The following is a 16,486-nucleotide window of genomic DNA, read 5'->3' on the forward strand; positions in this document are numbered from 1 at the left end:
GTGGGTGGTGGTGGGTTTTGGTAAGCTGAGTTGCCGTAGTTCCTGGTGTTGGTGAAGGGTTTCTGATACTGTGAACTCTGGTTGTAGTTACTCTTCTGACCACTGCCAAAAAAGTTTTTGTTTCCACTCTGGTTTCCATATCTCTGAAATCAAGTACCTCCAATGTAGTTCACATCTTCCTCTGTATCATCTTCTCTAGCCTCTCCTTCTTCAGCTGAGCAGATTGACTGCCCAGAAATGCATGTAAAGCATCTATCTTGGCTCTGACTTCATTCATCTGGTTCTCCCCGATGGCTGCAACCGATTTCTTCTTGTCAGAGTCAGTGTTCTTAGTGCTGCTGCTGTTGGCTAGGTTCTCAATAAGTCTCACAGCCTCTATTGGATTCCTGGTGTTGAAGTTCTCCTCGCTAGCAGTATCAAGAGCCATCTGATACCTCAAGGCGATACCTCTGTAGAAAGTGCTTAGCAGCTGCACTTCATTGAATCCATGGTGTGGACAGTCTCGCTGGAAGAACTTAAATCTGATCCACGCGTCTTTAAAAGTCTCACCAGGCTTTTGCGCGAAAATGGCGATTTTGCTCCTTAAGTCTTCAGCGCGTGCCTCATCAAAGAAATTACGCAGGAAGGCGTTTTTGATGTCGGCCCAGGATGTCAGTGATCATGTAGGTAGCTGCTTGAGCCAGTGTGAAGCTTCTCCAATCAGTGAGTATTTGAAGAGCTTGCAGAGTAGGTAGTCCTCAGGGACTCCATCCATATGAATAGCAGCGATAAGATCCTCGAACCTCTCCAGATGGTCCATAGGATGCTCGTGTGATAACCGAGGATAAGGTATCTGAGACACGAGAGAGTAGTACTGAGGCTTGAGCTCAAAGTTCGGCTTCTGAATCTCTGGAAGTCAAATAGCTGATCTGTTGGTGTAGTACTCATCTGGACGATTGTAGTCTGCCAACGATCGTGTTTGAGCTTCTCTTGTAGCCTCATCTTCAGGCTCAGGGATTATGTTTCCCTGTGGGTCTAGCTTCTGACATGTTGCATTACGCAGATGATCATCCTGGTCATACATGTTTCCATTCTCGTCCTGCGTGAGAATAACAATCGCAACCATGCCTCGCGAGTTAGTATCGATCGATGTACGGTGAGTAGTATCGAACGATGTGGATCGGCGAACGGTATCGGTCGACGGTTATGTCTGAGTGTCGGTCGACGGTTGAATGTGAATATCAGTCGACGGTACTGCGGTTCTGTCGATCGACGCAGAGCGTAGGTCTTTGCGGATTGAATGTTCCAAGTGTGCATGATCTTCTGAGAATAGTAGTTGATTTCCCTTGTTGCTTCTGGTACTGCTGGGCATGTACCTGAAAAGAAAAGAAAAATTTTAATCAGAAAGGGGGGTAAAGAAAAGAAAAACCTAAGATTAATAAAATTAAATCTAATGGCGATCAAAGCTCCCCAGCAACGGCGCCAAATTTGATAGTGCTCAAATTACCCAGTAGAGCTTACTCTCTCAAATAAGAGGTACAGCTGTAGTACTTAGGGATCGAATCACGAGGAGCTAGGGAACCAATTAAATCTAATCAATTAATCAATCCTAGGTGAAGTTGGTTTTAATGATGAAAACGTAAATAATAATTCCTAAAATGAGCAAGGTAGTTGCTCTAACTAACAATATGATGGGTGTTTAAATGAAATGAAGAGTGCTAGACTTAGGGATTTTATTGAGGAATGGACATTATAATATTTATAAATGCCTAACAAGTTGCTTGCATGATACTATAGAACTCAGTCGCTTAACTTTCAGTGATGTCTCACTGGTTAAATAATATAGATCTCTGGCCTCAACTGTCGTATGTTGACACAGAAAAAGAGTCGATCGATATCCTTTAGAGATATCGAGCGATACACATTTCGCTCGGCGATCGATTTACCTGTCGGGATATCGATCGACGGCTTCTAGATATGCCTAGGCGCGAGCCGATAATGAACACTAGATCTCAAGGAGGGCGGTTAGCTCTTCTCCAAGAAGATACTAGTTCAAACAGATAATTCAAGATATCAAAGATCCTAGTGATCTATGCTCTAGTTAGCTACTCTAGAACATGCTTAGGGTGCAATCTATTTGATGAATATCACAACTTAGCAATTATAGTTTGGGGCTAATCCCACAAACCTATTTAGACCCTAGATCTAACAAGTAGACTACTCAGACATAGCTAAGCAATCATAACAATAGATAGATGAAAGAATTGCATAGATAGATGAAAGTAGAATAACAAATGGAGTTCACAAATCTCTCCAATCTCTCAAAACATGTAAAACTCTAGTCTCTCTCTCACACTCTCTGCTTTGCCTCTCAAGACTTGCTTTTCTTAGACTCTTTAAAAGCTTGTCGTCAAAAACACTTAGCAGGAATATTTAAGCATTTCATTAGGTTAAAAACTCGTCAGGGGCAATCTCGTAATTTGGTGAAGTCTTGGTGAAGTAGTCGATTAAACCATTTTGTCCTCGATATCGATCGACAACACTAGATGTGTATCGATCGATTATAATCTTCTAGTATGCGGATCTTCTCAGCTACATCGATCGACAACTCAGGATGAGTCTCGATCGATTCTTATCACTATATTGACTTCTGACTTGGTCTAGAATGGTCAACTCATGTGTATTATCTCTTATACTCCAAAATGCTCCAAAAACATCACTTTATCACGAAACGCTCCTGAACCTGAAAACATACCTAACAGGCTAGAAAACTCATTAGTTATATAATAAAATACTAGTATACCATGGTAGAAAACGGGTGAAATCCATGGTATATCAGAAATATCCTATTAATTATAGGTTTAATTATGTTTAATATGGTAACACATTTCAATCTATATTGTGGTAAGTAATATATATCACATATCACAATTAATAATAATACTTGTGCATCAAGCATTATTACTTGGGTATCACATTATTTTCATAACTACATTGCAAAATTATGAAAATACAAATGATGCAAAATTATGAAAATTATGAAAATACAAATGATGCAACTCACTAATCCTTTTATACAATTGAGCGACAAGGTGAAAGGAAAAAATATTGTAATTAATAATAATGCTTGTGCATAGGGATGGCAATTGGGCTCTCCCGTCCCGTCCCGTCCCGAACCGCTGCGGATTCGGCTTTTAGTGGTACAAGGCAGGCCTGTCCCGCGCGGGATGCGGTCCTCGAACTAGCTGCCGAATCCCGTACTGCAAAATATGCAGGCTTTCGTGGACCGTCCCGCGGGACATCGAATATTACATTGCTTATTTCTACATGCACAAATAAACATAGACAAGAATTGAGTTCACCTTGCACATGACGAGTATATTCTTACAAGATCAATACATTAAGCTTATACAAAACAAATGTTTTTATTATCATTTATGATAGCTTGAAGAAGCTCCACCGGTGCAGATCAGAGGCGCTTGGGAGACCGGAAGCATCATTGACCCTGAAACTACCATCAACAGAGCTCCATAATGTTTAATTCTCTCTCTCTCTCTCTCTCTCTCTCTCTCTCTCTCTCTCTCTCTCTCTCTCTTCTCTCTCTCTCTCTCTCTCTCTCTCTCTCTCTCTCTCTCTCTCTCTCCTCTCTCTCTCTCTCTTCTCTCTCTCTTCTCTCTCTCTCTCTCTCTCTCTCTCTCTCTCTCTCTCTCCTCTCTCTCTCTCTCTCTCTCTCTCTTCTCTCTCTCTCTCTCTCTCTCTCTCTCCTCTCTCTCTCTCTCTCTCTCTCTCTGGTGAAAGCAGAAATGGAGACTTAGGATTGCGGGTCTTCAAAATCCCGCGATTTAACCCATCCCGCTTTCGGCCCGTCCGCTTTGAACTGTCCCGCTTTGAGCCTGTCCCGCGAGGCCCGTAATTTTGCGGGCTTATCAAGTGGAGGCCCAATTCCACTCCGCAGTAAGTTTTTAACGGACCAGGCCCGCGGTCCAGGTCCTTGATTGCTATAACCAAAGTGCACAAATGTATTATCAAAAATGCAAACGTGTTCCCCTGTTGACATAAAAAAAACGTGAACGTGTTCCATGAATATTTCTAAGTCCCTTTAATATATCTATCAAAGAACAAAGAGGAAATACCATGTTTTACATGATACTGCAATAGACCAAATGAACTTCCATCTCTGTTTACTAAAAAAACTGCATAATTTTTATGTTTGTGATATACTTGGAATAAGTTTTGTTTTTCAGAGTAATGATAATCCGTTGTCTGTCATATATTTGGAAGGAGTTTTTTCCTCATTGAAACCATCGAAATTGGTTTAGGCGGCTCCATCGTTATAAAAAAATGGTGGAGATTGAGCAAGTGCGACAGTGGAGATATGAGAGAAACAGACGAAAGGGATAAGAGAGAATCGTTTTAAACATGACAGTAGAGATTGAGTAAGTTCGACTTTATTGTCTCTGTAACATAAATGTGAGATATGAGAGTGTAACAAAAATATTATATTTTCCTAGAATATTTAGTTTTAAACAAAAATATGCTGCTCTATTAAACTGCCACATAGGACAATTAAGAGCACAAAAAACTGCCAAAAAAAAAATTTATACATATAGACAACACAAAACTCTTCATACCGAGTCTTTCATTGCGAGACAGAGGAGGAACGAAAAGGATGAAGAGTTTTGTGTTGTCTATATGTATAAATTTTTTTTTAAGAAGAGTTATTGTCTATCTTCATATGGCTTTTCATTTTCTTTTTGTTTAACTGTATAATCTTTGTTCAGCCATATGAAGATAGAGTAGACATATCTCGAAAAAAACATGAAGAAATAAACAAGGAGAGTATTAAAGTAGTTATTGTTCATATCTCTTTATGAAATAGGTCATACGTCCAGGAGATCCAAATCAGAAGCTTCCACGTGATCGATCTTTGTTTTCTCCGGATTAATTTTCAAAATCTTTTTTTTTTACCGTTAAAGATGGTAGAGAAAGATAGAAAAAGTCAATTTGTCTCCTGAGGAAAAAAGATATAGAGAACATATGATGAGGCAAATTAAAGTACTGACCGGGAAGGGTTTTGGGGAGATTTGAAGCTGTTTTTGTATAGCCTTGGTGTGAGATGTATTAACATGAGCATCTCCAATCAAATGGATGAAATCACCAGCAACAACATCTGTGACCACAAGAAACCGAACATTTAATGCTGCAAGACTTTACTCCACACTCGAGATCATTAGGATTTTGTGTATGCGTGTACCGCAAACATGAGCGATGATGCATGTCAAGAGAGAGTATGCTGCGATACTGAAAGGAATCCCGAGACTTGCTTCAGTTGAGCTCTGGTAGATTTGACAGGAAAGTTCACCATTCGCCACATAGAACTTGATAATAAGAAAAAATAACCAAACTGTTTTCAATCAACTTTTGTCGCATTAATTTCATTGTACAGACAAGTTTGTAACATGAGTAGAAAGCAGATGAAAGACATGCTAACCTGTGCGAACGTTTGGCAAGAAGATAGGGACAACTTACAAGCTGAAAGTGTGATCCCTCGATCATGAGAATTGTTCTTAATCTTGTTTATAACATCAGAGATCTGACTGAGTTCTTGGCTGGCAAGAAATGTAAAGCCAACCAGTCAAAGAAGCAAAACATAGGAATTAGGAACAATTAAATCCAAAGAAGAGAAACCACCAACCTAGCATCAGAGTGTCTCCAGTAGAGTCCAGTCAAGAGTGGATGGTCTCCATCTTCCTCTGTGGCATCCACTCCGAAACTGGAACACAAAGTTATATTAGTTTCAAAAAGCCTACATGCTTACTAAATCAGCTATTACGTGCTTACCTGTCAAGATATTCTTTGGCCTCATCACTCTCCCATATATGCTTAATGCCCTTTTCCTGAAAGAAGCTATAGCTATAAACAAATAAAATATAATCTTCAACAAAGGTCTCTTTTGGGTTTACCCTGGGATAGGTTGAACCACTGATGAGCTGTAGGATTTCCTCTACAACTCCTACCCAGAATACTTTCTGCAAGACAACAGGATAAAAAAATATCAATCTCTAATCAAACCACGGTAGACTCCTTGATACAAACTGTGATTAGAAGATGTCAAGAATAAAAGGATTGGATTTAATTGAAGATGAAACAATAGTAGTAGGTTTTAACTGAATGGATAAAGAATGCATGCCTTGGTTGTGAGAAGCGGGAAAGTCTTGCGCAGATTGAACCGCAACTATAAAAATTTAAAATGATAAAATAAGAAATTCACATGTCAACTACAACAAGTAATAAGATACTAACAAAGATGTAACTCAGCTCACCTGACAGCCAAATTTCGACAGAAGAGTATTATTGTCATTCAAGTCCCCATGAGATATAATTTGTTGAACAAGATTCAAGTAACCTAACTCCTCATGCCTCTCGAAAACCATCTTAGGCAAGAACGAGTATTGCTCTGCCTCCACACCAGATCCAGAAATGAGATCCTTTCTTCGAACATAAGTGTTAAAGCTGTATCGAATTCCATTTTCAACGACTGGAAGTGATGAGTACCATGGACGGTATAGACAAGTATCCACCCTCGGTGCAAATGTGTCGCATGGCACGCTTATATCAACTTCTGTTAGGTGGATAGCATCACAGCTTGGTGCATTCATATATTGCCTACACATAACTTATCAGATGAATTCTTGACTCTAAAGCAAATATCCAATCATTCAATCATTCATACTAAACTTTATATAGCCTCCAAGAAAAAAAAACTTCAACCATCGTGTTAAGATCACATCTAGAATCAACTTATCAAACCTCAAGGTCTAGAGTCTCGTATAATTATTATTATTACTTTGACATAAGGTGTTCTAAAAAGAATGATTGAGGCAGATGGAGATGCAAACCTTAACAACTCGCCGCCTCCTATGAAAAAGACCTTCTCGATGGAAAATGAATAAGGCGGTTTGGCTAATAGTTCAAGAGCCGATTCCATGCTACCACACACCATTACGTTATCATCATCAGTGGGGATACTGTGACAGTTAGATCTTGTGAGGACAACGTTGAGGCGACCAGGAAGGGGACGAAACTCGAGAGGAGTAGCTTCCCATGACTTTCTTCCCATGATAGTTGCATTCCTCTTACGAGGATCAGATGTCCTGCTTGTTACATCTTGGAAAAACTGATATTCATTGGGTAAATCCCAAGGAAGTTTCATATCAATACCAATACCCATGTTTCTAGTTGCTGCTATAACCACCTGATAACTCCTCCTTTGGGCATTTTGTGCTTCCATTTGCTGAAAAACTTATTAAAGTAAGCAAGAATTAAATGAGAATGTCTCTGGAATCAAAGATCCTTTAAAATCTAAGCGAGATGTGCAAGAATCCGAGAAGGATTTGGAATCGAGGGAAGAAACTCTCAAAGTAAACGCTTAGGGAGGGAAAAAATATAACTAATTTTAGCCTAACAATGTGGACATGGGAGACAGAATTCCAATCTAAACTAATAATCAATTTGATTTAATGTAAAACCCACAACTTGTCTACTCTCACATCTATTATATTAACTACAAAAAATACGGCACAAAAAGTTATTGTAGAACCATTTATTAATTATTTAACAAAATTTATCTGATTATTATATTAATCAATCAAATATATATATTGTTTTAAATTTTTTTTAATAATTCATAAAATATCAAGAATAAATCAGTTTTAACTATAAATTTAATTTTTATTTTAGTTAAAAGAAAATCTGTTGAAATATGATCTAAGAACATGTGAAACGCCAATCCTTAAAAAAAAAAATATTGATTGTTTTGGTTTTTGTGCTGGATAAAAGCCAAAAATTACTAGAGCAAATTAGTTCAATATCCTAAAATAAGTGGGATACCATAGAATATGGGGAAAAATGGTAAAGATGAAAGAGGAAAATTGGGAGGATATTGTGTATGGAGTGTAAATAAGGTGGATTTTGTGTGTATAGAGTGCAAATACTCAAATTACTAAACTAAGAATTGATTTCAAGCGAATATTGTTACTGTGTCGCGGGGTCCACGACATGTGGTAGCCCACGATTAATTAGCTTTTTTTTTTAATAATGGGATGAAAACAAATTAATAAAATAATAAAAAAATTTTGAAGGATTCCACAAACGAGCTTACCGTTGTGGATGCTCTAACAAAACCATAGTAAACATTTCAAATATTTTTTATAAAATAAAGTATTAATTAATTTCAAGTTTATTAAAATAATATTATTATAAATTAATGTTAATTAAATTTTTATTATAATTTACAAATTTAATAGTTATTAGTTTATATATTAAAATAGGAATACTATATGTAAATAAAAATATATTAATTGGTAAATTAATCCATTTAATTAAATAAATATCTTAGTATACAAAAATGATAAATGGCAACACTGATTATGCTACGGTCGATTTTACTCAAATTGGCTTTCCAGGTTGCAATCTATTACGTTTGGAGAGAAATGAACGAACGGAGGCATGCTAAGGTTGCTCGTCCAGTGAAGCATCTTTACAGGATCATTGACAAAACGATCAGGCAGAGGATTTTGTCTACCCGATATTTTGAGAAACCAAAACTAGCCGGTTTAATGCAAACTCTAGTTTAGTGCCCACATGGAGTAGCTTAGTGGAATAGATAATTTTTTTCTATTTATGTTTGTTTGTACATAAACATTATTTTTCACGATGATCAATAAATTTAAAATTTTATCAAAAAGAAAAATTGATTATGTTAAGAAAAATACTAGTATATTTGTACTGAACCTTTGAAATATTAGTATGTAATAATAGTTAATAACATTTTTTTGTCAATTATAATAAGGTTTAATGTGTAAAAAAAAATCATTATATATTAATAATGTCGAATAAAAAACCTAAATAAAAAAGTTACACAATACATAATACTAATAAATAGTATATCTAAAATGTTTACGGTAATATCAAAGTTATGTATTTATAAAATGATAAAAATCTCTGCTTTAGCCAGCCTGAGCGCCTGCCTATATGGTTGGTCACTAGAACTTAGTATACCCGCCGGTAACAAGTGGCTAGAACTTCATCTATTTTTTTAACAAGCGCCTACCAGGTTTTAGAATACGGCTGCATGGATTATTTCTGATTCTTCAAAATTGAAATTTGACAGAGTAACTAACAAATTTCAAAAAGAAAAGGAATTCCTGGGAAAACCTCACCTATACAATTGAAACTTAACGATAAACCACAACTAGAGTGAAATGAGAATGTCTTGGAATCTAGCAAGATAAGAGAGATGAGGAATGTGCAAGAACGTGAAATATAGGGAAGAAACTCGACAAGTAAGCGCATAGGGAGAAAAACATATATCTAATTTTAGCCTAACAATGTGGAAAGTTTGTGACTTGAAGATGAAGTAACATTTCTCTGAACATGGGAGACAGAAACTTATAAACTAATACTAATCAATCTCTCCCAAGTCAACGCTTTTTTTTAACTCACAACTTGTTTATTCTGATACATTTTTATACCCTCCAACTTCATTCATCAAGTTGCTTAGAGCAAGTGCAATGGTGGATTCACCATGGGAGTCCTTAGGAATTTTAAAACTAATTTTTAAAGTTAATTTTGTTTTGTTTGAATAGTGAAGAACTCGATTCAAAAATATATGTTCAATGGTGTATTTCAATTTGAAGTCTTTAATCTATACAAAATTGCTTCTGTCAAAGCACCCGTACTTGAAGTATTACAAAATTGAAGTAAGCTTGCTGCAAATTTAAACCATTTATTCACATAAACACCATCAACTTAACCGAAACTGAATGTGAGAAGGCAAGTAAGAAGACATCTGAACCTCGATAGCTCAAAAGCCTTAGCCTATTGTAGTCCTCTTGTCCTGTTTCATCCAGAGTCCAAAACAAATAAACAATCGACTCACTCTCTCTCTGCAGAGCAAAATATTAAGAAAGAGAATGATGAAATGAAAAGGTATCTTGCCTGCAGTATCCCACAATCCCAAGTTGATAGTGTTTCCATCCACAATCACATTGGCGCTGAAATTATCAAAGACAGTAGGCACATAGTCCTGTCACACCCCAAAATCAACTAACATTAGCTATAAAGTGTCCTTCCAGAATAATAAATAACACACTCTTTATAAGATCAACAAACAGAATAACTCATCTCAGAAAAACATGACTCGTATATGAATCTAAGATCCTCAAACCCTACAAAGATTACTACAGTAACATTGAGATTCCACTCACACTAGCCAATCATAGAGTTATTTAAACACACTTTATATAATCATAATACAGATTAACAGATCGCAGAGAAACATGAATATGGTCAATGAATACCTGAGACTGAGCTAAAGGTCCTCAGAAGTGAGAACTAACACTCTCACCAGCTTACTCAAAAAAGTACAAGCCTTTGAGTAACTGTCATAGCAAATCTTATACTAAAGTACAATCACTGAGCTAAAGGTCCTCCAAACTAACATACTCACTAGATTAGCCAAAAAAACCAAGCCTTTGAGTGACTTTCATAACAAATCTCAAGATTATCTATACATATACATAAAATACAAAACCAGATCATAAAGATCAAACTCCTATCCTGCACATTCATACCCAGAAGAAGGAAAAACAGAAAAAAGGAGAAGCCTTTTTAAAGAAGCTGGCCGTGGGAAAAGTGTTGCTAGTGTAGGAGATGAGCAGACAAGTCTTTCCAACAGCGCCTTCGCCAACTGTTACACACTTGATAAACCTTGAAGCACTCATCTCTCTCTCTCTCTCAGTCTTCAAACCCTAAAAGGCTAAAACTTTTCAAGATCCATCCAAATCGATTCTCAATCGTTTTGATTTTTTTACCTTGGAACGCTGGACGCCTAACCGGAGCTTTACGAATCCGACGACCGGTCCGAAAGTGCATTTAGCCATCTCCTCTTGGAACTGATCGAATCCCATGATGGAGAAATCCGGAGGCGGATCGAACTCAGGCGTCGTCGTCGCGAACGGTGCTAGTGGATTGCATCGGAGAGTAGTAGAAGAAGAAGGAGGATTGTTCTGTTCGGTTCATGACCACTCACGCCTTGCCACTTTTTTAAGGATTTGATCCTTAAACACCTTAAGTAAGGATAAATCCTTTGGTTATCAATTTTTTTATTATTATTTTTATGTTATTTACCTAAATAAACGTGCTAAAGATTGATCTTGGACTTCCGTTGCACATGCCCTTAGAGTCTTATATTCTGATTCTTTAAGATTTAAATTTGATCGTTAACAAGTGTGTCACCTATCAACGATCCATACACAAAACAGCATCATTCGCCTCCTTGATCTGTGCCGGAGATATTCACACTCTAGTGTTAAAGACCATCGTTACAATCCGCCGGAAAAACCTATAAAAGGAAGAGGAAGAGCCAAAGAAAAGGGATCCAAATTCTTCCATACCTAAGCTATATTCTCTTGATTCTCTTGATATTCGCACTCCATTGTTCTTAGGCACACTTTGTACTCATTGTTAAAAATCATCAATAAAACATCAATTTAGTTAGTTGATTAGAGCCTAGTCAATAAAAATCATCAATAAAACATCAATTTAGTTAGTTGATTAGAGCCTAGTCTTTCTTTTTATATCTTATTTGTTAAGCGTTATTTCTGAGTGAATTTTAGGATTCATTAAATTTGAACAAACCATTTGTCACGCCTAAAATAATTGCTAGGCGAGATTCGAACTTGAATTCTTAAGTATTTTGCAAACAGCTTTTGCCCCTATACTATATACAGTTTTATAAATTTTGAATATCCTATAAAACTTCATATATTTTGGCGCCTAAAACTCTAGCTTGTTGGGCTTTAAGTCAGAGCCGAACCTGATTAACACCTCTATTCTCATTCTTAACAGCTTGAACTATCTGGTGGTAGTTTTGTGTCCATAGGGTTCTCACTCACGGAAATTAGGATTCCGATGATGGAGGAGACGAGGAAAGATGGATGACAGGCGCATGTTATAAACTAGGATAAATGAGTTCTTCAATTTCACAAGTGCTTTGTTCGATTCATTATTGAATTAATTTTGGGGAGAATTGCTAAAACCAACCTAAATATTGAAGTCAAATGCATTAGTGTACCCCAATTTCAGTCAAATGCAGAACCAATCTAAATGGGTGATGAAAATACTATTTAGTCCTTATGACCAAACAAAAAAATGCAGTTGTATTTACGCTTTTATCCTTTTAGAAGTCTACATCTAAAAGAAGGAAGTTTACATATTTATAGACCTCCAACGAAGTCTACTATTTAGACTTGATAGTCTACACCAAAATTTTATCTAATAATTTAGTTTTGAAATTGTATAAAAATAATTATTGTGATATTTTAGGAGCCTAGTCTTTCTTTTTATATCTTATTTGTTAAGCTTTATTTCTGAGTGAATTTTAGGATTCATTAAATTTGAACAAACCATTTGTCACGCCTAAAATAATTGCTAGGCAAGATTCGAACTTAGATTCTTAAGTATTTTGCAAACAGCTTTTGCCCCTATACTATATACCGTTTTATAAATTTTGATATCCTATAAAACTTCATATATTTTGGCGCCTAAAACTCTAGCTTGTTGGGCTTTAAGTCAGAGCCGAACCTGATTAACACCTCTATTATCATTCTTAACAGCTTGAACTATCCGGTGGTAGTTTTGTGTCCATAGGGTTCTCACTCGCGGAAATTAGGATTCCGATGATGGAAGAGACGAGGAAAGATGGATGACAGGCGCATGTTATAAACTAGGATAAATGAGTTCTTCAATTTCACAAGTGCTTTGTTCGATTCATTATTGAATTAATTTTGGGGAGAATTGCTAAAACTAACCTAAATATTGAAGTCAAATACATTAGTGTACCCCAATTTCAGTCAAATGCAGAACCAACCTAGAGGGATGATGAAAATACTATTTAGTCCTTATGACCAAACAAAAAAACGCAGTTGTATTTACGCTTTTATCCTTTTAGAAGTCTACATCTAGAAGAAGGAAGTCTACATATTTATAGACCTCCAACGAAGTCTACTATTTAGACTTGATATGTAGTCTACACCAAAAATTTATCTAATAATTTAGTTTTGAAATTGTATAAAAGTAATTATTGTGATAGATTTTAACTAATCATCAATATAATAGATAATATGAAGTAAATATATTAAAATCTTATATAACTGAACGATTTTAAGGAATATATACTAAATTGGTAACCATGTGTTAAACAATGTTCATAGTTTAGAAACAAAAGGTTATAACATGTTATGTCTTTTAGTGGTAGATTTTTAGGGTTAGACTTTAAATTTTGATTTTTTTTGTTTTATTGACTTAAATCTGCTTATTAATGTTTAGTATTTTATCTTTTGTGTAATTTTGATATTTGATACAGTAAAGGAGACTTTTTGATTATTAAGCAAATTATTTAGGGTTTGAGATTTGTGGTTTAGGGTTTCGTAGACCTACAATAAAGTCTATACATATGGAGACGTCTTTGTCAGTCTATTTTGTTTGTGTTTATCTTTAATTTTAAATTAAATTTTCCAATTTATAAATAAAAATTTTAAATCATATATTACGAATATTTAAAATAATTAAACAAGTTAGTAAATCATAACTAAATTTTGTAAGAAATAAAGGAAAAAAAGAAAAAAAATCGTTGTAGACTTACGAAGAACTCTACACACAAAATTTAACCGGATTTAACCAAAATAATTTTAACTTAAACGAAGTAAACCAAACCTTTTTTAACCTAACCAAAAAAGTTACCCAGCATATAAATACCCTTTCTCAAGCCTTTCGGGTAGGGGTGGGCATTTTACCCGATACCCGAACCCGTACCCGAACCCGACCGAAAAAACCCGAACCGAAATCGAACCGAAGTAGCAAAATACCCGAACGGGTAATGAATTAGGAGAGATTGGATATCCGAACCCGAACGGGTAATACCCGAACCCGAATGGATATCCGAAGATAACCGAACATATGTATACTTAGGTCTATATTTCTAGTTTACTTCTTTAATTTTATTCAAAATGTTTATTTTTATTATGCACATAGTTCAAAATTACATAATTTACATATAATTAGAAAAAGGTGAAATTTTTACTCACTTAAAATGCATGTCAAGATTTTTATTTCATGCATTAACAAAAGTTACATCCAAAATTTAAAAATAATAATCAATTTATTATCTTTTATTTGTAAAATGTTATCTTCAAATTTATTAATCATTCGATTGTCAGAAAATAAAAAAAATCAGTTAAGTGAAATTTATATTTTTAAATACAAAAAAACTTGAGAAATGAAAATTTTAATATTTTTTTTCCAAAATATAAATATCCGAAAACCCGATCTGAAATACCCGAACCCGAATTAAAAATATCCGAACCCGACCCGAAATAAAAAAATATCCGAACGGGTATTACACTCCTATACCGAAATACCCGAAAATCCGAAATACTCGATCCGAACCCGAACGGGTACCCGAACGCCCACCCCTACTTTCGGGTAAGAAACCCTAATCCACGCCGTTTGGTCTCTTGATATCTCATGTTTTTATAGGTTTTTAGATTCATATTTTAGATCATTATAAGTCATTTTAGGTTGCATTTATATATAGGGCATACATTTGTCCATTTGCATTTAACAGGGTTTGGAATGCACAATTAGAAGTTTTGGGTCAATTCGTGAGGACTTATATGCAAATTCCAAAGTTCCGGGGTCAGAAACGAAGATTTCGAAAGTTCAGGGACCAATGTTGCAAAAAGGCCAAAAATAGCCATTGGAGCTCACGACTCAGAGCTTCTCCTGGCTGTAAATCCTGACGTTTCCGGTGGCCACCACGACGGCGAGCCTGTTCCGGTATGAGAGCAGAGCGACGATGAGCACGGCCATGGCGGAGACCTGAGACAGCCTTGATGAGAGATCCGTGGTGGATGAAGGCGGCAGAGATTGGAGTCTTGACGCCATGGAGAAGGTTGGTCGCGACTGAAGCTTGATTCGGCGGCAATGACGAGACCATGAGCTACTTTGGAGAGCCTTCATGGGTGATGAGTCGCGATGTGGAGAAGTCAAGCTCGATTCAGAACGGCTTGGCAAAACTGGTAGGTGAAGTCGCTGTATCATGATCGTGAGCTGGAGCGGGTGGTTGCAGCGAGGGAGATGAACCCGCTCGGGAAATTCTTCATCAAAGAACAAAGCATCGGAGTGGCTAGGTCGAACGGGGTATCAAGGCCGCTGTGGAGGAGATTCAATTGGTTGACCGGTTTAGTCCGGTTTGACTCAGGTTTACTTCAATTAAACCAGCTCGATTTGTACATCTCTATATAAAGTTTTAGTCTCCAAAACCCTAATGTATCTCATTTTCTCTCAGGACTTTGTTTCATCTTGTAAAAGCTTGAACCTTTTAATCATTTTAAGGAAGTTCTTCATCTTAAATCTTGTTTCTCCTTCTCATAAACATGATTAGCCTTGAATCTCACATAGATTTAAGGTTTCTTATGGAGATTAGAGAGTAGACACACTTTGAATTCATGGGCTAGGGTGATTAGGGTGATTAAGTGAAGATCTAGGGTGTTTAGTGTTAAATCTATTGTTTCCTTGCTTGTCTACTATCCTTAATGCTAGATTAAAGTTGGCCTCTTTGATCTAGAGCTCTAGACATTTCCCACCCACAAGGTGTTTGATGAAATGTCTGAACCAAGTAGAGCTTGCTCTAAACTTGCCTTACACAAAGACCATTGTGTTAAGGGAGTTTAGATAGTTAATAGACTCATCCCTAATGATTGCTTAGATCTTTTAGGCTCAAAGAGCTTTGGTGTCTAGTTGATTAAAGCAAATGAACATTCTTCTTGACCATAGAGCTTGTTTATCTTAGTGTTCTAGACTTAAGGAAGTGTTTGATTGTTAGCTTGCCACTCTAGCTTGGATCCTAGTCACTCAAAGTCAAGTTCCTAGTCCCATGGATTCTACCTTAGCATTTGATTGAAAGTTTAGTTCTTGCACTTATTTCTTGATAGGATTTGAGATCACCTTTGTCTATATTTGTAGGATCTTAGCTTGTTACCTTCAATCATCTTTCTATTTGCTTAGATTAGGAAAGTTTGTGTATTCTTGGTGCTATAGATCACTAGTTCTCTGTGGTTCGACAACCTTTCTATACTATCATTTGACTTGGAAGCCTTGAAAACTTCCAATATCATCTCTCTCATGGCGATTTCCGGCGAACTCTAGCCACGGCGTTTCCACCGCTTAAGTAGTCCCCATCCGCTCCGTCGCTCAGGTAAGCTAATTTTCTCTCTCGGCTTCGACCGCTCCATCGCTAAAAAGTAACCTCCTTTACCTTTTTGTTTTCCAGATCCGAGCCGGCGACTTCCAACGAACGGTGCTTCCGGTCAGTCTCATGGACGGGACTTCATCTCTCTTGTCTTCTCGCGTTTAACTACTAAACTAACTAGTTGACTTATCCATC

At 36.5% G+C, this 16,486-nt stretch overlaps 1 protein-coding gene and 1 non-coding gene across 4 annotated transcripts; one reads left to right on the forward strand and one right to left on the reverse strand.

The window, feature by feature from the left end:
• The first annotated feature begins 482 nt into the window (after nt 1–482).
• LOC130510257 (small nucleolar RNA R71) lies at nt 483–590 on the forward strand. Its single transcript, XR_008943934.1, has one exon. It is a non-coding gene; the product is annotated as a small nucleolar RNA R71 (small nucleolar RNA).
• Nucleotides 591–4,398: 3,808 nt separating this feature from the next.
• Nucleotides 4,399–9,301, reverse strand: LOC130509264 (bifunctional dihydrofolate reductase-thymidylate synthase 1-like). Of its 3 annotated transcripts, none has more exons than XM_057005038.1 (11): nt 9,201–9,301; nt 6,879–7,281; nt 6,303–6,645; nt 6,170–6,214; nt 5,943–6,008; nt 5,821–5,876; nt 5,675–5,752; nt 5,471–5,588; nt 5,234–5,357; nt 5,043–5,149; nt 4,399–4,934 (listed from the first exon to the last, which is right to left on the reverse strand). In XM_057005038.1, exons 2-11 carry the CDS (start codon nt 7,268–7,270, stop codon nt 4,860–4,862), a joined length of 1,404 nt encoding a protein of 467 aa, XP_056861018.1. In that variant the 5' UTR covers nt 7,271–7,281; nt 9,201–9,301; the 3' UTR covers nt 4,399–4,859. The 3 variants fall into 3 exon arrangements, with proteins under 3 accessions (XP_056861018.1, XP_056861019.1, XP_056861017.1); XM_057005039.1 differs by having other exon boundaries at nt 6,879–7,273; nt 9,201–9,255; XM_057005037.1 differs by lacking the exon at nt 9,201–9,301 and having other exon boundaries at nt 4,402–4,934; nt 6,879–7,519.
• Between the last annotated feature and the right edge of the window lie 7,185 nt (nt 9,302–16,486).

Source organism: Raphanus sativus, chromosome 3, assembly GCF_000801105.2.
Source record: "Raphanus sativus cultivar WK10039 chromosome 3, ASM80110v3, whole genome shotgun sequence".
Lineage (NCBI taxonomy): Eukaryota > Viridiplantae > Streptophyta > Magnoliopsida > Brassicales > Brassicaceae > Raphanus > Raphanus sativus.